This window comes from Patagioenas fasciata, chromosome Z (genome assembly GCF_037038585.1).
Source record: "Patagioenas fasciata isolate bPatFas1 chromosome Z, bPatFas1.hap1, whole genome shotgun sequence".
Classification (NCBI taxonomy): Eukaryota; Metazoa; Chordata; class Aves; order Columbiformes; family Columbidae; genus Patagioenas; species Patagioenas fasciata.
This window is the reverse complement of record NC_092560.1, coordinates 53,206,905-53,232,398: the sequence shown is the minus strand read 5'-3', so window position 1 is coordinate 53,232,398 and position 25,494 is coordinate 53,206,905. Positions and strand designations below refer to the sequence as shown.

At 35.0% G+C, this 25,494-nt stretch overlaps 1 protein-coding gene across 1 annotated transcript in view; it reads left to right on the top strand.

Moving 5' to 3' along the window:
* The window catches only part of CEP120 (centrosomal protein 120), a 39,876-nt gene extending 19,872 nt beyond the window's left edge, over nucleotides 1-20,004 (top strand). Inside the window, exons 16-21 of the mRNA XM_065860711.2 lie at nucleotides 375-467; nucleotides 2,066-2,227; nucleotides 5,720-5,842; nucleotides 7,305-7,403; nucleotides 17,190-17,335; nucleotides 17,986-20,004. Coding sequence (XP_065716783.1) covers nucleotides 375-467; nucleotides 2,066-2,227; nucleotides 5,720-5,842; nucleotides 7,305-7,403; nucleotides 17,190-17,335; nucleotides 17,986-18,226 — 864 coding nt within the window. The 3' untranslated portion in view covers nucleotides 18,227-20,004. The remainder of the gene's footprint in view (nucleotides 1-374; nucleotides 468-2,065; nucleotides 2,228-5,719; nucleotides 5,843-7,304; nucleotides 7,404-17,189; nucleotides 17,336-17,985) is intronic.
* The last annotated feature ends 5,490 nt before the right edge of the window (nucleotides 20,005-25,494 follow it).

Below are 25,494 nucleotides of genomic sequence, written 5' to 3'. Positions count from 1 at the left end.
CGCACCTGCTGGTATGCATGTATCTAGTCTAAAGCAGTACAAAAAAAAAATAAAAGTAGCCCTTAATCCTGGAGTACTTGTTAGAAATCCTTTAAATTGGCTTGCTATCTTTGGTAGCTTTTCAACTTTGTCTTTTGCTTGCATGGTCAAAAAGCACTTCTACAGCCCAGCTGTGCATGAAAGCTGTTAGCCTTCATTATGTTAGAAAGAAAGGCTCTCTATCATTAATTCTTCATTAAGAGCTGGAATTGTGTTTTATATGGAAATTTCCAAACAAAAATTGTCAGTATTTTATACAATTGCAAGAGTAAATTCTTTGCCTGCCTGAAAGATTATTTCTGTTTCAAGAGAAAATCAAGCCTTTGTTCTTTTAGGTAACAGAATATACTGTTTTGGAAGAACAACTTCAGAAAACTCTGAGAGATCTGGATAAACGAGAAAGACAGCTTTTTAGTGCTGAATCAGAGGTAAAAAGTGGTCATTTTAAACATAGAAATAACTCATGCTTTTTCTAAGATTTGAGATTTCATAGAGACAATTTTGACCTGTGTGTAAGAACTGAAATAACTTAATCCATAGTGGTACATAGAGGAGCACTAAGAATTTAAGCTAAGTTTCATTACAACTATACTTTTTTGCTGAAATACAAATTCAGCGAACTTCTAAATAGGTTACTAGAATTACAGAACTGTACATGTTCTATTCTTAATAGAACTAGTATTGGTGTAGACATTTATGTAACACTAGCATATCTCCGTTTTAAGTTTAGTGCTGTCAGGTGAACACTGTACCTGTTTACAAGAATGCCTTACTTCAAACAGCAATTACTAGATTAACTGTTGAAATAGGAGGTGACAAGAATTGCAGGGGGAAGCTGCAGATGTACGGGTTTTGTTATCCAGCAATTTGGTAGAGTTTTGGTGTGTGTGTTTTGTGGGTTTTTTTTGTGTGGTGTTTTTTTTTTTTTAAGGTGACAGACCCAAAGAAGATGTGGGAGAAACTAGTAGGTACTACTGTTTCTAGGACTTGCTGAACACCCTCAAGATGAGGAAGTGGGATGTGGCTCCTCAGGGAAGCTAGTTGTATGAAAAGAGAACATAAACTGCATATTTTCGTACTTTGGAACAAACCCAATACATTGGAGTGATTTAGCATCACAGTGATTTAGCAGTGCAACAGCTCAGATTTATCTTTTTATCACATTGGCCCCTTCTGTGGTTGTGAACAAAGTCAAGAAAGTTCCCAACACAGGGGCTGGTTGAGCCTGTGTCTTGGTCTGTACTCAGGCTGTCTGTACCACTCAAGATGCAGTTTGTGCTGCAAATAGTGTCTGACTTTACCTCTGACATCTGTGCAAAAAATCTGGTGATTAGGTTTGGCCAAATGCATTTCAGTCTGAGTAAAAGTATTTATTTTGAATCTCATACGTGTTTGCCTCAAAACTTTCTGTAAATTTAGTGACATAGTGACTTCAGGGTTTAGAGATAACAGAAATCAGTGAATTCCAAAAGTGTCTAGACGAAATGATGTAGGATTCATTTTGCAATTACACCGTTTGAGAAATGGACTGTTGGAGGAAGTTTCTGTTCAGCTAGCAGTTATCTGGGCCAGTGAAGTCTTTTTAGAAAGTTTGAGTATGTCAAGGACTTGTGTTCCTGTTTAGTTCAATCAGAAATTCTTTCAATATGCTCAGTTTGAAGAATGCAGTCTTGCTGATCTAAAGACATCTTGACTGTAGCTGTGACTTCACTGTTTCTGCAGTAAAGGGGTATATTTAGATTTTTCATTTGTGGTAGAAAGGTGGATATAAAATTTGCCTTTATCACTCCCATATAAGAAAGTACAGTTGAGATATAGATTGACGTTTTTGCAATAGTCAAGGAAGGGTATATTTGTAGCCCAAATACAGTGTTTTGCAGATCATTAATTAAACTGAAAGGCAATGAAAGAGTCAACATATATATAATAATTCTGTTCTGTCACGAACAGTAGTAACAACTGTAAGAAAGGCTCTTAGAATAAAGCTTTTGCACCTATGGATTAATATAAATGTCTCGTTTTTAAGCTTCAAAGAGTGAAGAAGGAGTTGCAAACAGAGCATGAACGAAATCTGCAGGAGCTACAGGATTCTGTGCGGCGAGCCAGAGAAGAATGTGCACACCAGGTTGAGCTAGAAAGGTCAAAAATCAAACAGCTGGAAGAAGACAAGCTTCACTTACAGCAGCAGGTAAGTACGCTTAAATGTTCTGCCTCAATTATTTACTTATTGAAGTAAGCATTTTTTTTTAAATTAGTATACTAAATTGAGCAATGAGTTTGAGGCAAGTCCATTCTGGCAACTTTGTAATAAACATTTTATCTCTGTGGTTCAGTGGGCTACATGCTGGGATCCAATTCTGTCAGTCTTGCTCAGTAGCAGGGCCAATTTTCAATGCAGTGGTAATATATTATTTTTTTAACACTGAAAATCAATCTGCAATTACAAGTATACACTACATATAGAACCTGAACAGCAGTATGTATTTCAGTAACTTAATGAGTTGTTAGCAATTAACATGTAGCAAAATATTTAGGTAACTTGACTATGCAGTTTGTTTTATGCTTTCAATTGCAAAAGGGTGTTTCTGTTATCCTTATTGGGTTGGGGGAGGAATTATGTTGTTATTGTGATATTCTATTCTGAAAGTAGTAGTTTCAATAAACTGAGAAAATTTCGACTGCATTCTTTTGTTTTGTAAGCTAGCTTTTGCACTAATGACAAGGTTAGTCTAGCTATTTTTCTTGACTGTTAAAACATACTGTAAAATTTTAAAAGTTAGTAGTAGCTTTTTTGAGCAGTTACAATATTAGAGATTTCATTTGTTGTTAAGTAAATTGCATCTTAACATGTGAATGTTTTTGAAAGTACTTGGTTTATGTAGATAAATTACTTCAGTGTGTTTCATTTCTGATATCTGATAGTGATATTCCCAGAACAGCTCTGACTAATTGAAGAACTGTATCAGCCAAATGCTTATTTTTGTATTAGGAAGAGTTGTGCTGGGGTTTTGTGGGTTATTAGTTCAATATTAAATACTGGTGTTCACCTGCTTCTCATGTCAGCATATGTTAAATAAAGTGGAGTACTTTTTAAATATAGCTAATACAAAAAGTGCTGCTAATCTTGGATATTCTACTGAAGAATCATTGAGATTAGCAGTTTCAAACTGCAGAATGCAATCCACTTCAAAGTAGTAAGTGGATCACTTCTGTGTTGTACATGTGGGAAAGCTACCAATTTTGTACTGGTCCAGACAAGATAACCAAAAGTTCTTCAGGCTCAGGCAACCAAATGCCACCATGTAGGAGTCATCTTTCAAATTAATCCTTTTGACTCTTTTTAACTAGATTTTTTGTATTCAGAGCAGACATATTCTATCAGACCAAAGATCCAGTTAGCTCCACATTCTGTTGCAGCAATGGTTGCATTTAGGGGGCAAGAAAATAAAGTGAAACAATGAGGAAAACAGTTTTGGTATATCCACTAATATCATTAAGAGTTACGTATACGCTCAGCCAGAGGCAGCATTTCATATTTCTAGGCATTAGTGAGAGCATTCTTCATGAACTCAACTGATCCCTTTTGAAAAGTATTTCTATTTCTAACATTGCAACATCCTGTGGCAGTGAGTTCTGAGATTTAGTTTTGTTGTATGTTTAAAAACTCTTGTTCATTTTAAGCTTGTTGCTTAGTAATTGTGAAGAATCCTTTAGTACCTGTGCTGCATGCCATTCCTGATTGCTCAGGTGTCTGTCATAGTCTCTCCTCCAAACACAAGCCCTGCTGTATTTTTTTTTTGCTTTGTATGAAGGCCATTATTCCAGCTGATCATCCTAGCTGTCTTTCTCTCTGCTGTTCCTGCTATTGTGAATCTCATGCTTCAATATGAGGTGGTCATTACTCCATACTCTGCACAAGACAAGTTTTTTTTTTCTCTTGTTTTTCTGGGTGGGGTTTTGTTTGTTTGCTGTGGAGTCTTGCCATAGGATGGTTCCCTTGGTAATGTCCACAAGCAGATAATTTCTGTTTCTACCAGTTCTGATGGGCCTCTTTTTTTTTTTTTTTTACCTTTTTGGATGTGGGTGTTTGTTTGGTTTTGGTTTGTGTATGTGTTTTGTTGTTTTTGTTCTTTAACAAGGAATGTTCTGGAGTAAATTACAATTGTTCTAAACAATATCTTTTAATTTATTCCTTACCTTTTAAGATGATGTGTCCATACACAATTTTCACTCTTGAATTGTAGAATTCTCTAAATGTCTAACCTATCTGGAGGTAAGCCACACTATGTGCAAGACAAGACCCTTGAAGCATCTACCTTGAAGAATATCACTCTTACTTCCTGAATAAGGAAGCTGTGCTTTATTTGTATTATATAACTGTGGTTCCCTAACAGTCCACAACCTGAGGACTCATGAGAAATTCAATTTTTGAAAGTGTTTTCAGAACCAAACAAGAAATTAAGCATGATTGCAGAAGTTCTAGAGAGACCTGGCATTTTTCATAGCTAAAGTAGTTACTGTCTTTGGCACTGTGTCTGTTTGTCTGCTTTAGAAAGAAAAGTGAGTTGTGGTTTTGTATGGCTCCTTAGTATGGTGTTTGCTTTCTTACATCAGTCCTTTAAAAACAATATATGTAAAAAGCAAAATTTTGGAACAAAAATAGAAGTGACCCAATTGGAAGATCCAAATAATTAAAATATTTATGTACTGATAGAAGAAGTTGTGGGCTTTGAAACATAAGTTAATTATCTGAAGCATTTTCATCCAGTATTATAAACTGTTGGATACAATCCATGGAAATACTTATATTAACTAGTTGGACATAAATACAAGTGGAACATTTGGGATCATATTCTGTGATGGAATGCATGAGTTCCATAGGTGTATTATGGTATTTATAGTTGAATAATATTTAATAGAAGCAGAACATATGCTATTCTTAGAAAATATCTTATTAGAAATTAGTATTTTCATATGGTATGATGAAAAGATCCTGTTAAACATTTGATTTACTTAAATACTTCACTACAAAGAAACTATGTATTGGCATTGGTTTTCAAATTACCCATTTTAAGAGGAAAAGCAAAGCTTTCATTATAAAATCTTCATGAAACGTAGAAATACACAGTGAGGGCAGAGGTACATAGCGTTAAGTCGTTAGTCACTGAAGTCTTTCTACTTCAGCCTTTCTTCTAAATCATTATTTGGCTGTACAAAGTACTAGTAGTTTCCTCTTCCAGACATTCCTAAGTAAGTTATGCTGGTGAAACTGAGTAAGTAAAAAAAATTCATGTAGTATATAAAACTGTTGGCTTTGTTTAAAAGATGTGCGTAAATTTAAATAGTTTTGTTTTCTGGGTTTCTTCTGCAAGTAATTTTAAAAATGTGAACAGTAATGTTTATAAATCCTGATCTTCTCTATATGGGGGAAAACTTGTTTTTTCTTTCCAGTACTGAGCAATGATTCTCTTTAAAATTTCTCCTATTAAAACATTGCTGTATGCCATCAAGAAATCGTTAATTCCAAATGTGTAGCTTTCAGTGTCTGTTCTATATCAGATAATTGACAGTAAGATGTTTGTTCCAGGGACTGAAGAGTAACTTAAGTTCTGTAACTTAATTCTTTGTCTGTGAATGGGTTTTTCTGCTAACTTGCATTCTATCTCTATCTTTAATGTAGCTTTATGAAGCAGAAACTAAACATAAAACTTTGGAGAAGGAGTTCCAACAATACAAAGAACAGCAAAGTAGTAAACCAGAAATCCAGCTACAGTCGGAAATAAATCTTCTCACTTTAGAAAAGGTATCTTGGATTTTTCTAGTCTTTGAAAACTGTTACAATTGTCTGTTCACTGATACAGGAGATGTAGAATAATATTGCATGATAAACTGGTTAATTTCTCCATTTTGTTTTACTTTTTCCAGCAATTTCTTCAGACTTTAAATATTCAGACACAAATAAGGCCAACAGTAGACTTATTTCTATAGAGTAAGCAGGAGAGGCTTAGGCAGGAAAAAACCTAACCTGTATCTTTAATTTGTTTCCACCTTGATTTATCCTGAGGGCTATGAGCATTCTGTTTATAGAGCTAAATAAAGATGAGGATTTTCTTGTGAGGATTAATTTAGACTGGTGTTCCATTATCTGCATTGTTTGTTTTTTTTATGAAATATTTCTGAAAAGAGATTGTGTTCTTATTATTGGGATGAAATCACTGTCATAAGTTCACTTCTTAGAAATTGTACATGCCTTCTGTGGAGGATATTTTGCTTAATTAAAATGACAGATATGGACATTTAATGCTCAGAATTGTTGTGAGATTTGAGGCAAATTATTGACTGAATAAGCTGAAAAAACATGAACCAGTCATCTTGGCATGAAATACTGTGTTATATCACAAGTCTGCATGTTACTGTATGCTTGAATAGCTTCTAATAATGCAAGCAAATAATTCAAAATATGCTTCTGTTTCTACAGACTTTTAAAACTCTTAGCCTAAATATTTTTTTTACTTTTGTTACATTTTTAAAAAGTCAGTGCTTTAAGATCTCCACAAATGTAATAGTAAATATTTTTTTATCTGATTAAAAGAAAACGTCACTGCCTTTGAGTTATTAAGAATGCTTCATTTCTTGGGTTACTGTGTTCGGTGTGCTTCATAACTGTTTTCATTTGCCTTTTAATACTGATTATTTTTTTTTGCACAGAATGCAATGTACTTTTAGTGTGTAACATTTTTAAAAATATTTATGTCGATAGTAAGAACAAAGATTCAGACGAGATAAACAGTTTTAAAAGAATGATTTGAACAAATGTCTATTTCAGAGAAATAGTGTAGCACATATCTTCCATCAGCTGCAGGAAAGAAAAAATCTACCCACCTTTTAAAGGCAAGATTTATCCACCAGTGTTTCTGTTAAATTAGTGTTTATAATCTTGCTTTGGAAAAAAAAAGGGGGGGGGGACAAAGGAGTTGCTAATTTGAGAATCTTAAATTTAAAGGTTATGTCAGCAGATTTAGTGCTAAAAACTTATCTTTTTCTTTTTGTATAGACGGCTATCCAATAAAAATAAGGCTATATTTTAAACAAGAAAATGTTCATGTGCCATAATATTTATGTTATCTTATATGACAGCTTTGGATGATGTTGTATGCTGTGCTACATAAACACGTTTCTTAAACCAGACCCTTTGTATATATATTTCTTTCAGTTATTATTACTGCTGTTATTGCTTCAGCTGATATGATTTTAATTGCTTTTAGGTTGAACTTGAAAGAAAGTTAGAGTCAGCTACCAAGTCAAAGCTCCACTACAAACAACAATGGACGAGGGCTTTGAAAGAACTTGCAAGGTTAAAACAGGTATGCAGGTTTTCTTAAGTCGTATGAGACAACCAAGTTAATGTAGTGTTGGAAGCTACTTCTAATTACTGTTAATTAGTGGTGGTTTTCATTTTATTAGTGTTTGTCTTTGCAAAAGTAAAGCTCTATACCTACTACAAAAATGAGAATAGCAAAGCTGGTTTGAGTTTGACATTGAACTCAGAAAAGACCAAGACTCAGGATTGCAAAGGCTGGCATAGCTAAAAGCAGGTGTGATTCAAAAAAATAAAAGGTTTATTAATCTCATTACCAATAATGCTCAGTTGGCACTTCCGCAGAAAATATTTTGCACCTGTCCCAACCGTCTTGGTCAGTTACAGTCCTAACTGTTCTGTATTTTAATTATAAAATGAATGAAGAATAGAGATGAGAAACAGATCTTAGCTTTCAGAAACAAGAGATTAAGGTTTGTTGAATGCTGTGAACGAAGTAAACTTCCCAAAAATTTAAACTGAAAGTGAAACTTTATTCTGCTTTTGGAAATCCTAACCTCATGCTAACATGACATACTTTTCTCCTGCTGTGTTTTATCAGAGCTCCTGCGTGTGTGCATGCATGTATATGTGTAGATAGTCATACACATATGACTTGAAAATACTCTCTTGAAACTTGCAGGTGTAGCAGCTTTATTCCCTCTGAATCCATATGCCTCTGTTTTGTCATTGCCTGTCTTTCCTGAATTATGGCAAACATTAGCTAAACTATAGTTAAGAATGCAAGTATTTCCATTGGCCTTGACAAACAAATTAGTAAACTGTTAATCCCTGTTGCTGAACAAACCTTGACACAGACATAAAACTTCAGATTTCAAGTTTAGTAAAAGGTTTTTATTACCTGTAGTCACACCTACTTCCTGCTTGAGGAAAAGTCTTTTAAGGATTATAGTTTCTACTTCCTTCCTACTACTAGAGAACTGAGTCTTTGGAGAGTAAAAGGCTAAGTTGACTGTCTTCTAATTGATCATTACCTTTTTTAATCTGTATTTCTCTTTGAAGAGAGTGAATGTGCTGTATAATTACTATTAATAATCAAAAACTCATCTTTATTTGCTGTCTTCTAATCTGTCCTTTTTTGCCTAGTAGTAAAAATAGTAATGAATTCTCATCTTGAATTTCTAAAACGTCTGTGCTTGACAAGATGATAGGAGGAAAAATAGAAATCTTACCTCTGATTAAGATTTCTTTAGCAGCCATGAAATGTTCAGGATAACTTTCCTTACTGCCATATTTAAAAATTCCTGTAGAATAAAAGAGAATGTTACCTTCCAGATTAACGCTGGTGTATATCAATATCAGATTTGTATTATAAATTTCATCACCATAGACCTGATGATCTGAATTTATTAACATATATAAATGGTTTCAACAGACCCTCTTGTTGAAAGTCTGAGCCGTAAAATAAATTGGCCTATACAGTGAATTGTCCTATGTAAAACTTTACTACAGAACAAACCCTTTCAAAGTCGTTTCTTCTGTTTTTTGTACTCCTGTGCTTCATCTTGTACTTAGCCAATTGATAAAGGATTTAAGTGACTTTAAAGAGCCAAATAAAAGTTGAAGCAGAGCTGATCAAAAACCATTTACTGTGTTTTAAATATAAATTTGGAAACTGTTGCTTCAGGAATTCTAGATTTGCTGTAGTTCAGATGATTTGTGCAATTGTGCATAGTTTGACCAATTTCTTGTTTAAGTTGGATTAGTACCATGTTAATTTTGCATTGCCTCTGGTGAATAGCCACAGGGCTGTAATCTGTGCCAGTAATTTGTCACACCAAAGCTCTCCAGAGAACTATACAAAACATTTGTGTAGTGAGGATTAGACGCTGAAAGCCATATCTTAGATTGTTAATAAATGTTAATGACAAAACCCAGCTGGTAAGTCTTGGAAAAGAGATCTAATGCTTTGTGCCCATTGCCAAAAAAATGTTTAAACAGAGATTTCCATTACTCAAAGGTGACCTAGTACAGTCAATTTGTGAATTAAAGAAGCATAATCTACAGGCTAAGCATTTACTAAAATGCTCTTCTGATTTGCAGCCATAAAAGTCAATGTTTCCTTAATTAAAATTTCCTTTTAGTTTGGAGCTAATTCTTAGCACACATCTGTGATGGCTTTATATTTTGTAGAGTATGAGATAGGGAGTACATAACATAGAGAGGTATGGGACTGTTCATAGAAAATGCTCTAAACTTCTCCATGTCTAGGATTTTGAATGCTAATCATAGTGCCAGTGGTAACCAAAAAAATGAGGGCACATGCTTACCTTTGTTTAACAGAAGTTAACTGAATTCAAACACAGTTTGTAAAGCTGAGTGAAAATAGACTTTAACTATCTACCTTTTCTTCCCTCTTTGTTACTCAGTGTAAGTCTCTATTAATACTTTATTATTCAGCTTTAGGAAGACAAAAGTGTTAACAAGTTAACTACCTTTCAAAGTTTTCTGATTGGGAGATCTCAATACTACACAAATGAGACTTCCATAGTTTTGATGTATGTGAACATTATTTCTGAGAACAATCCATTTACGCAAAATTGCATACATGCTTACAGAGATCTTGGATCCTAAATTGAGTTCCTGAGTGCAAGAAACGTTTCAGAACAAAAATCAAAGCTGACAGAAGTGTCATTTTCAGCAATTGATTGTCCGTGTTATAATCTAGAAAATGAAACTTTCTGAATTTACCTGCGTATATTATTTAGTGTTCTGGGAGAAATAAATTTGTAAGTCTTTTAATGTGTTTGTGCCCTACGGATCTGTTAAACCAGCACTGTTGCATTTGTTTAAAACAACACAGACTGTATTGACTGGCTGATGTTCACTCTGTCTTGTCCAGTGTCTTGCTTATTCACTCAGTAATTAATTTGATTAATTTATAAGTAATTTAGACAAGGATGGGATGTAAATCTTTGTTTAAAAAAAAAAGCACAAAAGGAAAAAACCCACAGTTGTAGGTCCAAGTCTTGGTTAAAAACTGTGTCTTGAAACCATCCAGGCCCTCCTACTGACTTGTCAGCTCTGGGTTATTTTCAGAAAACTTTACTTGAGTTCCTTAGCTTCAATCATAAGTTTTTCCCACAGACTTGCATGGTATGTGTGAGTGGGAGAGTGAATAGTGGCTGCTATTTAGCCATTGTTTAGTCTAGTGTATGTATGTTTACATCTCCCTTTTGGATTTATAGGCAGCCATGGCAAAATAAAGATTGTGCTTCCTTGATTGAAGAGCCTCTTAACTAAAGCACCTGGTGGCATACAGGGATTCTTTTATGATCTGATTATAATTGAAATTTTGAAGTTTTTTTTATTATTGGTTAATTTTTATTTAATGCTGATAGTCCTGTAGTACTGTCGGTGTCAAAACACGACCGAAGTTCCCACCATGCAAGCTCCTGGAACAGTATCCCATGTCTCAAGCACTACATTAGAGATGCAAGCTGATGAAGAAAAGTAGTAAAACATTGAAGTAAATTATCTTACAGCTAGTATGTGGCTTTGTTTGGATTGGCTTTGTTTTGTTTATAGAGATGTAACAGAAGGATGGCAGAATATCAAATTAATTAGAGACAGGAATATTGGTGATAAGCTTTACCAAGGGGGAAAAGGAAAGAAAGTGAGCGATGGTAATAGTGTGACTAGCAGGGCTAGGTAAGTAGTGGAGGAGAAGATACCTGGGCCAACTACAAGTATATTTGAAAAGGTAGTTTTCCAAGTAGTTTGCACATGATACTCTTGGTTCATCTGTGGCTGCTTACTGTGGGATAGTTGCTGGTAGTGGCGACGGAAGAATAAAGTTTCCAAGAGTTCTGTGCTTCTAGTGGGTCTTGCTTTCTATCCATAAAGTTGCCTTTAGTCCAACAGCTGATGATTCTGGAGTGTTCTCTTATCTGAAATGTAAAAATGCAGATTTCTAAAAATTTAAAATTCTAACAATTCTTAAAACGGCTGGAGTGACTACAATAGGCAGTTGGAAATGAATCTAGAATGTTGCTTATTTCAGGATGTATTGTAGGAGCATATTATCTCTGGAAATGTAAAGTATGTCAGAAAGTCTTAGTTAAGAATTTTAAGCATGTGAGTATGTATGTTCAAACTTCGTATTCAAATATAACTTAGTTTTCAAGTTTGAGCATAAAACGAAGATCTTACAAGCAGCTTTAGAAATGTTGGACTGATTGATTAGTACCACAAATGTGTGGAAGTGCTTTATTAATATTAGTTTTTAGTTTTGGAAGAACTCACAGTAAATTCTGCTAAATTTCAGGTACTACTATACAGTACAGTTTCATTCCTTTTCTGGTTTAAAAAACCAGTGTGTTTGCACAATGGATTGTTTAACTATGATGGAAAAAGTGGGTTTAATACCTGAATGTCTGATACAGTGGCACCGGTTTATCATTCATGACTGTGAATAAGAAATCCTTCTATCTCATTGTCACAAATGAGTCTTTTTGTGGACCCTCAACATGTAACAAAATTGTATATAAATTAGTTCAAAATCAGCATCCCTCACTTCTTACCAAACAACTGTTTTAAATTCTTGGCCATCTTCTTGTCTTGATGGATTTTTAGGAAATGGATTCCCGTTGCTCTGCTATGAATGCTGCATATATAGTGCAAGTTTGCTGCTATGCACCCTACAAATTGTTATGACAGACCTTTAAAGTAGTAAAAGACTGATGTTGGGAAAGACATTTGAAAATTACTGACTAAAAAGTGTATAACTTAAGTAACACACAGGATCCATCATAAATGAATCTGCAAAATCCATTCTCACTTGCTTTTGTCTTTTTTCCAAGTTGGACTGTCTTAAACTGAACACTGGGGAAGTCTTGCCTCAGGAAGTGTGTTGGTTTTTTTGTTTGGGGATTTTTGGTGTGGTTTTTTTTTTTTTTTTTTAATTTTAACTTAATATAATTGTGCTTAAATGTCATTATTCAGGGCAATGACATGGCACACTAAAGAAATTCTTGACTTTCACTGTTACAGAACTAAAATTAATCTTGTCATTTCCCTCACCCCTCCCAAACAAGGAAATGCCAAATATTTGTCATGTTTACATCACTGTTATATTAGTAATAAAAATAAATTTCTATTCACATTTATCTGAAAGCAAGTCCTACACATTGGACTGGGGACTGATGTACTGATAAACCTTTCTTCTCTGTGGTGAAAAGGAGAATTTAGCACGTTCTTTATGCAGACTTACTGCCATGCAAATCTAGGGCTATTATCCTAAGCAACAAGCATGTTCACTAGTGGCACTGATTTTTATTTTTTTAAATACAATTTTGCCAGTGGAAAACATCAAAAGGAACAGGAACTGAGCAAGGGATTCTTCAGCCTTGCTTTTCCTATACCTCTCCTTGGCTTTTGCATCATTTTCTCTTTTGTCCTTGCCTTGGTTTTAATAAACATCACTAAAGATGTTTCTATAACTAAGTCATTCAGTGGGGGCATAAAGGACCAATGTATTAAATGAGAAGCCTTCTGATCAGTAGAAAAGCACTAGGAATATTGTCTTCTTCCAGGTCTGATTGAGCTTTGGGCTTTGTTCTGTTAACCTTCAGTGTATGTACTTCTAAAGTATACTGCTTTGAGTTTAAAATACATTTTTTGCTATCATATTGCCACTGTGAGCACATTGCTGAACAGCAGAAACCTCCAGATCATTGAACTTTCCTGTTTCAATTAGTAATGTGTCAACTTGTCATGCAACTTGTAGTCCCACATGCTTCTTGTGGCCAGCTCACAGTTATCTTTCCTCTGAAACTGCCACTGTAAGAATACTTGCAAAATCTTTCCATGTAGATTACTCATAATACACTCCCCAGACTGAAAAACTGCATGAAAGACTTCTATTCAATGTAGTCACAGCTATTTGATGATTTGTGTGTATTGCCTTATTATAATCTGTTTCATTAGTAGGCTGGGATGTAATTTTCTGCTGACCTGTTGAAATCTTGCTGTGCTAGTAGTAAGAGACACTCTGCTCTGCATGAATTTACCAGTATTTTGTTTTTAGGTGGTGTTTGCTCAATGTACCTTCAAAAAAATTCTTTTGTAGAATTACTGAGATACAAAAAAATTGACAAACTTACATTAATGCCCCAGCTTTCCATGCCAGTAGTCCTAGTCTAAAATGGGACAATTAGAGCATGAATAAACTGAACTGAAAGAGTAAGAAGACTTTTTTTTTTCCAAAGTGAATACTGTTCTTACTGTCTTCAAAAATGCACTGGGCTGAGGCTAATTGTGTCTGCAAATCAGTGTAGGTAGAAAGTCTAAAAAGGAGAAAAAAATGAGATAATGGCTGCTAGAAGTCCTCACTTCTGTTAAAGATCTGGGTTTTTGACATCACCTAAAAGGAAGATGTCAGCCTCATCCTCCACAGTAGTGAGGTTTTTTCTGCAGGGGACACAGTTTGCTTGTAAATTGCATTCTTATATAATTTAGTGTGTGGTCTCCAAGACTCCTACCACTTTTAGATAATACAAAACCAGATTGTACTAGACAAATTAATTCCAAAACCAGAACTTGAATATGCAGGATGTGCTGTATCTACCATGGGGATAAGTATAGCAAGTTTCTTTAGACTTGTAGTGTGATCAGGAACAGTAGCTAATTACGAGACTGAATTACTGGATTCTTTACCTGTAGGGACAAACAGGTGGAAATTTCTAGACTTGTTTTACATGTACAGGGCAACAACTGCTCTCCTGAGGCTAAAGTAGAACTTTGCAAAGGAGATTTAACATACTGGAAGTTTTAGGTCACGTTTCCCCTAAGCTATTAATCTCAACTTTTTTCTTTTTTTTTTTTTCTGACAAACAGCAGTATTTTAACTTGTTTCATTTAGCAAAGCAAACAACTCGAATACAACTATCAAAATAGTTAAGATAATTATATTCCTCCTCATAACCCACTGTATGCTTGGAATTTGGCTCTGCTGTCTGGATGCTGTTGCCTATCCAGCTATTTGGAAACCAGATAATATCATAGTGATATTTGCTGTGACTTTAAAAAAAAAGCGCCCTCTGTCTTTTCTTTGTTAAATAATTCAACAATAACGCTTGATTTGTAGCAGTTTTAAAAATACAAATATCTATCTTAATTAAAAACATTTGATGATTAAGAAGCTCCTAATATATTTGGTATATTACTTAAGTGTTTAATTTTCATTCTTTTAATAACTTGAATCATGTCTCTAGTTGGAATTTACCTGATTTTAGCTTTCAGCCCCTGCTTTTGATTGAGTAGGAAAAACAAACAAACAAAAAACTAGCCAACTGATGTGAAATATCAATCTATCCTATACATAGGTCAGCAGTAGATGCATAAGATCTTGAAACTCAGCTTGGATATCTTTGAGTGTCTTCCAGCTGCTCTCAGTCAATTAGTTAAGTACCTCATGAACCAGCAGATGCATTCAGGGTATTCTGTTTAACAGACATCAGTGAATGTATTCTTGGTTTATCTGTTTCCTTTTCAAATGAATTCATATTTTTGTCCCCATAATATCCCACTCCTTCACATTCACTTTTTCCCCACTGAATAATTCTGTACTGGCAGCAGACTGTTTATTCCAGAATGTCTTCCTCATTTATTAATGTATCAAAGAATGGATTCTTCTGGAGTCCACTGTTACTTTCTTGCTCTTGTGGAAATGGTAGCCTTTGTCTGGTCTTGTAAACCCTGTGTAATCTGAGAGGACTCCTTCTGTGACAGCTTAGTTTTGTGTTTAATTGCAGGTGATTTCTTTAGTGTTTTTGAGTCGTGTGGTTGGTTTGTTTTTGTTTTTAAGAATAGTTGGAAGTGTGACTTTTTTACAAAAACTGGATTCATTCTAATAGGTGTACCCATATATCCTGTTAGTTTTGGTTTTGGTTTTAGTTGTGGTTTCAACCAATTTGGCCATGGTGGAAGTAAGTGCTGCTGGTAGTTGCTGGATATTCTTATTCGTTGCGGGGGGGGGGGGTGACGGGGGGGGGGGGGGGGCAGGGAGGAAGTGGAGAAAGAGTTATACCTGTGGTATCAACACTGATTTTAGTGATATGTTATATCTCCAGTTAGTCTTGAAGCATTGTGTTTTAGTTTCCCTAGAACTCTTAAACTCTTGGATAAATATCAGCTGGCTGTAGTGACTTGTTACTATTTGCTGTATCTGTTTGTATATTCCTGTTCTAAAACCTATTGTGCTTCAGTCTGAGAGTCTTCAAACCTGTCCCATGTAAGAAAGGGAGCCTCTCACATGAGAATGTTCTTCTGCAGTGAACTCTTAGTGGGGAAGGAAGGACTATGGGCTTATCTCCCCTGAGTGTGGGGGGGTTTTTTTATGCTTCAGTCATCTATCAGCTGTGGACTCCTTGGCAGGATTCATGGTTCTGGTTTCATTATTAGTATGTGTCTCTTTAACAAGTTGTTCTTCAGGCTTTCTGACCTGTCCCACTGTGTTTCTAACATTCGATTTGCCTTGTTAGTGTATTGAATTTAGTATCAAAAAAATGTATTTGGGGGGTTACATACATGCTGTGGTTTCTTGTGAAGTACTTAGCTTATTGCATTGCCTGATCATATTAACAATTAGACTCTTTGTTTATACAAATTCCTTGTGAAATTCAGACTTTCCTATCACTTACTGATCATCAACAGGGAGCGCTTAAGATGCTGGGAACTGAGGTTCAGGAAACTACCAGAGTAAACTCTTCCAAATATTATTAGGTTGATTGTGTAATGAATACACTCACATGTATCAAACAAAACTATCTTTTTTTTTTTTTTTAAGCCCATAATAAATATAAGACTGATTGTATTAACAATCAAATATTTCAGATGAAAGCAATGTCAAAATTACAAAGGTAACCTTGCAGTTCACAATATATCTAGATCCAGGATGTTTGTGTAACCTTCTGCCTTAATTTTTAACTATTGGAAGAAACACCATTTTAACTCAAAGTCTTCTGTCTCATTCAGAGTGTAAGGCTGACTGCATTGAGTTAGTGCGCAAGGTCATATGGAAAATTACTGGGAGGAGAATGGGTGGAGAGAGGACCACGCTTCTCATTAAGACATTTTAAAGTCACAAATTGGTAGTGGACTCAAACCCTAGTTTTGTTATAGTGTCTGTAGAGAGCTTAAAATTCAAATAAACCACCAAAAAAACCCGCGAAAAAGACCACCAAACAGACAAAAAAAAAAAAAAAATACACTAAACTTTTAGAATGGATAGTTTTCATTAAATCAAACAAATAGGTTACCAAAGACTTTACATAGACCTAGGCAAATGTAAAAGGAAATGTCACCAGAGCTTTTATTTCAAAGCTTATTTTTTAGGTATGGAGCTGATGATGGAACCTTCCTGCAGCTATTTAGCATTTTTCTGGGATATTTTGTGGGTTGTTTGTTAGGGGGATAGGGGTGTGGTTTGGTTTTAAACTTGTAATTTAGAATACTGTGTAGCAGAGGAATAAATGTCCGTGTCTTGAGCAGTTCCACAAGTCTAAGTTTTATGTTTACCATCTAAACCAGAGTTTCTAAAAGGTTTTGTAACATTTTTGTTATTTTGTTAATGGAACTGGGTTTCAGCTGATCCAGCGTGGATGGGTTTACTACCCTTGTGGTAGTCACTGGTCTCCCGCATTTCTAATACTGCTGGACACTTAATTGTCATTACTTCATTCCTGAAGTTTTTCTCATGTCACTATAATTAGCACTTCTACATCTAATCAGGTAGTCAATTGAGTTATGTTTTTACTCCTTCCCACATTAGCGTGAACAAGAAAATGCAATGGCTCACCTTAAAAAGCAGCAACAAGAGTTGGAGCACATGAGGTTGCGCTATTTGGCAGCAGAAGAAAAAGAGCTGGGTAAAACAGACCGACAAGAGCTGGATGATATCAGAAATGAACTCAACAGGTATGAAAGCATTTGTAAGATTCCTTTCCCTTCCCTCCTCCCCCATTCTTTCCCTGCCATCTGCTTTAGCACAAGAGAAGGTTCAGTTAAATCAAGATTGTAATTGACTGTCAGTCCAGTGCAAGAACACAGTTGAGTGTCCTTTAGGTAAAGACTGCACGTTTATAAAATGCAACAGTACTGCAATATAAAAAAATATATTTTTAAGGCCACTGTTATCATCACAGTTGTATAGTGTCATGCTTTTTTCTACTTAAAACCTTCAGTTCTAAGGATAACTACTGAATTAATAAAAGAAAGAGGCAAGTTTTATTTATATTTTTAATACATTAAAAGTTTTTATCTCCCTAATGTGGACCTCTAAAAATTGTCTGTAGGGGTTCTGTATGTTGAACTCTTAAGTGCTGTTTGCATAATCAAAATAGGAGCCTTACTAGCAAGTATTATAGTTGTATGTGTATATAGAAAAGGTATTGTTAGAGTTTAAGTATTACATTGTTTTACTTGTTCCCTAGAGAGAGGATAGTTTGTTGCCTTTTATAGATTTATTTTACTAAGTACTTCAGTATATAAATAACCTACAGACTTAATATGAAAACCAGTTGTCTTTAATATGGCACATCCTCTGATTCTTATTTTGTCAACATCAGGCTAAAGCAACAAGAAGAAGAGAGAAAGCAATTGCAGGATATTAGAGATAATTCTGCTGCTCGAGTGGATAGTCTTCATTCTAGAAAATTAAATGATAACATGGATGATTATCTATCTCGTCTGATAGAAGAGAGGGATACGCTGTTGAAAACGGGAGTATATAATCATGAAGACCATATTGTAAGTGAACTTGATCGTCAAATCAGAGAAGCTATTGCAAAAAGGAATACCACTAGATAAGAACATACAAAAAATTGTTAAAAAGGGCCAAAGTTCGAACAGTGAGTGTTTTTTAGAAACGTGTACTACTTTGCTAAATATGTAAGGTCATTGTAAATACTTACAGCGTGTGAAGTTAAGCACAGTAGTAAGTTTTACAGGGACAGTGACTGTTTTTTAATGTGTTTTTTTTTTTAGTTATGTGTATACGTGTAAATATATTTATCTTGTGTATTTTCTTTGAAAATATTTTGTACTTCCTTTTGCATCACCCTGGCTAGGTTTATTTGTAATCTTTTTAATATTCTAACATTTTTGAGCAATACTATAATAATTTCTTTCAATTTATGAAAAGATCTCTTCAGCTATACTTGGGAAAAGTTACATAAGCTGTGTTCCCAGACAGAACTCTTAATTCTGAACCAAAGTGCAGCACTGGCCAAATGTCACTTTTTTTACTAAATCACAAGGTAACCAATTTTTCTTCCTCAGCTGTAGCTAATATAACTAAGCTGTGTAGTGAATAAGAGACAATGGTGGGGGGAGGAGGAGGGGAACTTTCAAACCCTATGAAAAGGAAACTGAATCAGTTAACTAACTAGACTGTTGGTACAGCATGAAAATCCCTTTGCCCTAGCACTCTTGCAGATAGGCCTGTAAGGGTGAACCCAGGAGGGTACAGACCTTGTTCAGAACTATACATACATTCTTACTTCCATCGCTAATCAGGAGAGATACTTGAATCACTAATTCAGTGAATTAATGCACTTTAAAATTCTGAACACATACATAAAACAAGAGCTTTTAAAAATAAAGAAGTTCCCCTTAATTGAGACCTAACTACTTTATTTCAAAGCATGTTACCTCATTACCACTTAAATTGTATGTGTAGGTTTTGTTTGACTGTATGAACAGGAGCAAGCTCAAGACATTGAATGAAAGCAGTTTTGGTTTCCAGCCTTCGTTTTATTTCAAATCATTTTTGGTTTACAATCATTTGTGCAGATCTACCTAATATTAACTTACAACACTGTCCTTTTAGTAGGCATGATTGTCTGTTCTGTAGGCAGAAACTGGATAAATTTGAAAAGTTGAACTCTGTTTGAATGTCAAGTACAGAAAACATCTTATAATTGGTTAGTTTTAGAAAGAACAAAGATACAAGTGCAAAAATTCTTCTTTTTAACATAAAATCAGCGAACTGCCATGGACATAGCCTTCCTGTTTTGTATGATATTAATTACAAAACTGACTTTGCCTCTAGATACATTGTTTTGTTTTGTTTTGTTTTTTCTCCCTACCATGGACATATATTTGTTTAGGCTTCTTGTATAAATGCAGATCATATTTCGTGCAGAATTATCAATACCAGACTTCATAAGAAATACTTTTATAGTACCTTGCACACTGTAGTGTATATTTCAACTTGGTGTGCTTAAAGACAAAGCAAACACCTTCATAAATCCAATACAAATCTGTGAAAAGTCCTTCTACAGATTTTTTTTTTTCCATCATGGTTTTGTCATATTACTGATACATGATCATGTGTAATTATTGTGAATGAATCGAGGATGTTCTGTTTTGACAGGAACACTTGCTCATGCTGTTTTTCAGCTGCTTGCTCACTTGTTAGAAGTGCAGTTTCTTCTTCAAACGCTGGAGGGTGCCTTAGACTTAAATATCACGAAGACTGTGTTGACTAGATATTTGTAACTGGTCACATTTTTTGAACTGGTATTCTACGACATTTCAGGCGTGTTACTTCATTTAATAAAAGTTCAAATTTTAAGTAGTAAGAATTTTGTGGGTGTTTTTGCTATGTTTGAACAAAAATCTCTATTTCTGGTAATATGACAGTGCTTGAACTCATAAAATTCAAAAGTTCAAGAAGTTCACTTTCAAAGTTAATTTCACTTTTCTATTTGTAATTGACTTGTCCATGGCTTGTAAAGGAAATGGAAGTCACATTGCTGTGGGGTTTAAAAAGGAACCACTCAGGTGAGTTTTCTTATTCAAAAGCATATTTAGCATTTTTTGTTATAGTCACTACTCTTCAGTGTTCATTGTTTGTATTAGAATGAGAATTAATGATACTTTAATGTGTTAATTTCATTTTTTAGCACAATTTTTCTATATGCTTCAGTCTGAATTACTATAGAAACAAAGTCTGTATTTGTAGTAGGTATCTCCAGCAGAAATGAGCACAATATTACTTTTTTAAAAGTTATGTTGCATTTCATTTAAAATGGTTTTGAGACACTAAAAATGTTATAGTTATTCAGTGGAAAGACCAAATACTGTGTTTAAGTCAAAAATATCTTACCATTTTTATCTTAATCTCTCTTCATGGCAAAAGAAATGCTATTTGAAACAGATGCATGAGATAACGAGCTTATTTTAATTTACCCAGCATAAAAAGACTGCTGGAAATGAAACCCGTGTTTACAGGTTCAGTCATGGTTTCATGTGCCCTAAAAAAGGGGTAGGAAGAGGAGCAGCAGCAAGGCCCTCCCCTCGTTTTGGCAAACTCCTGCTATTGATTTTATTGCACCCAGATTTTCACTAGGGAAGTTGATGGAATTGTTTCAAACAAGTACGCTTAGCAATATGTTTCTGTGAACCCAAATGCCCGTAAAAATTACGAAATGGGGGGGGGTGGAGGCTGTTCTATGTCAGTCCTGTTCCAAATCAGTTCCAGCTTTCATCTGCCATACAATTCAGTCCCAGAAGTTGCAGTTGGATTTGGGTAAGGAAACTTTGATTTTTATCCTATATTTGTTCAATCCAGCCTTTTAAAGGAAAAATGCTAGCCTGTGTGAAAATGAGAGCATTCAGAAACACTGTTCTTTTCTCTTCTTTCTGTTAATCTTCAGACAGAGGATCCCCTCCTGTCTCTGTATGTGCTAATTGTTCTAGCAGGAATGCAGACCTGCTGTTACCAATCTTTACTACCAATGAGTTGCCTCAAATTAATTAATACAGGTTTAAATGTAAGGCAGCAAATCTGTATGTAATATGTTTATGCAACTTGATATGGAACATTAGCTAAGATTTAGAGAACTGTTGCAAAGAAATGAACCTTTTTCCCCTGATAATTGTTTGACAGTCAGAAAAACAGTCTCTAAATTCTTATTTACTTAAGTAGTGGAATGCATTATGAAAAAATGACAAATTATTTTAATAATAAGCACTCTTTTGCTTTGAATTATTTAAATACATAGTTACATTATTGATCTTTCCAGTATATTGTTTTGGGGGATGAAGCTATAACCACCATTTCTGTAATATTTTAAAGTTATCCAACACTTCTAACACCAATAGACTTTCAAAAATGGTATTGTGGAAAAGAAGCAATGTTATGTCTGGCACTGAGGTTTCAAGTATTCAATCCATAGTTCTCATTCACTGAAGTTTAAATGCTTCTCCCTTCCAGCCACTGAGATAAACCTTAATGCACAACTAAAGACGGAAGTCCTTTATCATATCTTCTAAGTGCTACTGAAGTATTTATACCAGTCCCAGTTATTATGTATTTATGCAATTATTTATTTTGCTACTACTGTGCCTAAATCATCGTGACCTGTGTCAAGGCTTGGATAGGAAACACTAGCACTGCTGTTGTTAAAGACAAAACTGTAGAAAGGCAGCTGCATACTTAGATCTCATTTGTTTCTTCAGGGGGTTGTATTAGTAGTGTTTTCATTAGAAATGTTTTTACAGATGTTGGCTATCCAGATATGAAGTGTCTGTGGTGGAGAGGCAGTCAGGAGTTTGGCATTCAAAACAGAAAGGAAAAAAGTCAACTTTGAGACACTAATTTATAGAAAAATAATTTACTGACTTTCTGATGTGTAAATGTACAGTAACCCCATGGCGGCTTTAATGGAGAGTAATTGAGTTCTTGCAAGTACAGTTATTTTCTATTCTTAACTTGAAGAAACGCTGCAGCCTGTCGTTCCCCATCACTGAAGACTAAAATAGTCTCCATTAATAATGCTTCTGGAAAAGTGACACCCCCTGCTTTGTAGTCCAGTACTCTTTTTTTCTTTTTTTTTTCTTCCCCCCAAGTGAAATACTTGTAGTAATTTGACAGCATTTTAAACAGTTTATGTATTACTACAAAAAACTTTTGTTCTAACAATATACATAGAGAGTAGATGATAATGGTAGTGTAGTGTTACTGAATGTTTGACCAAAGGCTTTTGATGCAGTTACTGAGATGGCACTGACAAAATAATACGGCATCAAAATTTAGAGGGGGTTTACTGGGGCAGATGGAGTCTGGTAGAACAGTCTACAGCCTACTACTGTCATCACAATTATTGTATGGTGCTCATAGCTTTAACTGTACTATGAAAATAACTGCAGAAATTGTTGTCAGAGCACTATGATTTACTGTGATATCATGAGTGTTGTTTCACGAATACAAATGTAAATAGGACAGCAAAATGAAGTCATTGGGTTTTCAGTTGAGCAGGTAATCAAGCCAATAAATGTTTTGTAGAATTTAGGTTTAAGTGGTAATGGTAAGTCATCGTACATGTTTGTATTTGCTTATAGCTTAGCATAAGTGAGGCGGATTTGGTTGGTTGGTTGGGTTTTTTTCACCTCTGGAGGTACGGAAAATAATTGTATTGATCTCTTGTTAAGAAACATTGGTTGTACAGGACACTGGGCCATCAGGATGTTCACGTGAGAAGGCTATTTTTGGTAACAAGACTAATATTGTCATACAATAGGTCATCCAGATCAGGAGTGAAAGGGATAATAAGCTATTATTTACTTTATAATCAGACATCCATGTGTGAAGTTTCAGTCCCATTCATACTGGGCATGATGCTTCTCATCTAAACGAATAAGACAGCTTAATAGTTTGGTCTTACAGCTAGCAGTCTAGGCAAATACTGCAGGTATGTTTCCATGAATATCAGTGCATACCTGATGTAAACCACAGAGCCTACCTGTTTCTCCAGGAACTGTTCAGGCAGTGTGGAGGGTATGTTGTTTGAACTATATAGTGTTTTCTACTCTTGTATAGCAATGATGTTTTTTACTGCAATTTTCCTGACTGTGGATGTATATTGTGTTTTAAATACTCTAGCTTATTGATTTATCCTGACTATTCAGCTCAGAATCAGACCATTGCACTGAAAATTTGGGCCAATAACCCAAAATAAATGAAAAAATTAAGCAAGACCACACTGCTACTACAAGGAATTGGCAGGTATATCTCCATAGGTGTATCTCCATGAGAGCTCTCTGCTATTTGTGGAAAACCTTGCACACCTCAACAGCACCCTTCTGTGCCTCTACAGTGAGTTCTACCTGTCCAATCCTACTACAGCTTGCAGAACAGATGGATTTTTTTTCTCTATCTGCTTATTGCATGTATACAAGAAATCATTAAAATGTTCTCAAAGTTTTGCCTGAGAATAAATATTTTTATGCTAGTGATTCCTATTTCATTTACATATATCATTGTCAATGCAGGTGGCTTCTAATAGACTTTGTAGAAGTAGGTAGGCTTAGCAAGAGGACATCCCAGAAAGCATTTTCTCTTTAATACTGTGTAAGGGAAGAGCAACGCTTTTCTATCCTGACCAAAAACTTGTTGCAGTATTTGGTGCAACATGGCAAAATCTCTCCTGATCCACTCATGAAGGGGCTCCCACTGATAGACTGAGGGTTGGGCACAATGTCTGTGATTTCTCTGCCCATCTTGGTTATAGGGGTGTTGAGTGATCTTGAACAGGGCTCTGGGCCTCCACTTCCTATCAGCAAAATGAGAATAATGTGGGAAAAGCTTTTCTGTGTAAGTGGTTCACAACTGCATTGAACTCAGACTGTCTGTGCTGGATACGGTCATCTTAATGCCCTAAAAGCGGTAGTTACTAGCTTCTGCTGAGGTGCTTCTTCAGAAAATTAGTACAAGCTATTTACTTTGCCCTTTTTTTTGTATATAATCAGCATCTTCTTCCATTCTTCTGGCTAATTACCAATTCATTTGAAAGCTCTAGAAAAAAAGCAAAAATATTTCAATTTTTTTTTTTTTAGAACTCTTGATTTCCAGGGAAAGTAAGGAAGTCCAAGGCTGCAGACTTCCAAGAAAAGCTAGGTTAATCTTATTAGGAGATTAATTAAATAAAATCACTTGATTAGGACAGAAAAAGTCAAAACATCTGAAGTTTTGGGCCTGCCCCAAACAAGACTGTATGTTATATGGGGCAGTACTGTTCACTTTTGTCTCTCTTGATAAGATGGAAGTGATTCTTCATTACACTGATACTTTGATGAATAGCTAGTTAATGCTTGAGTTTACAGCTGTTCAGAAAATAAAAGGTCAAACATTGTTTGCCATATCCCATCTATTGAGCAAATAAGTAATTGCAAGGGTTTTAGTGAGAAGTTTTATGGGAAAATCATTTTGTGACTTATTAGTATTGAAATACTAATAAAAGCAAATCCCTACTATCCTAACAAATGTGACTGATACTGTTGGAAATGAGTCTTGAAGGTGGAGGGAGGCCAACACTCAGCAAAGGAACTCTCAAATGCTGTGAAACCAATTAGTTATGGCTGAGCAGGATGCCTGCACCCCCATGCCAAATGTGTCTGTCCCCACGAGACAGTCACAAATTCTCCGTCTGGGTCTGGAGCTCAGCACAAAAACTCAGGGGCAGCAGCTTTGCTCTGCTGCACTTGCCATCACTGCAAAAAGATGCTATTTCTGCTACTCACAAAACCTAAACCTCACCTTGTACAGCAACAACTTCCCTTTTTTTTTTTTTTTTTTTTGTCAGAGTGGACTCTTGCCCTTTTACCTGATCCTTCTTATCACATGTAGCTATGATGAAGAGAACAGTGGATTTCACCAGCAAACAAATAAATCTGGGTCGTTTGTTTAAAATTAATAATAATAATAAAAATATAATTAGATATGCAGAGATTTTGTGTGCTCCTTTATATACTTTATATTGAAAGCAATCTTGGTGAGGTAGTTATTTTTAAAAAGCAGCATCTACAGAAAGTAAATTTTGGTTTTCTTATGGTTTTGTTTTGAGTTTTGGTTTTTAAAGAGTTTTTAGTACATGCTCAAGCAGTATTTCACAGAACTGAGATGGTTTTTAAGTTTTATTTTTTGCCCTTCCTTTAATGCTCATTGAATAAGTCATTCACATCTGCACCACTTCTCCCGGAAATGTCCCACCACTATAAAAGGAAAGTCTCTCAGCTGAAATAAATGCTTGTAGAAGAAAATTTTTTTAAAATAAACAAACAAATAAAAGACT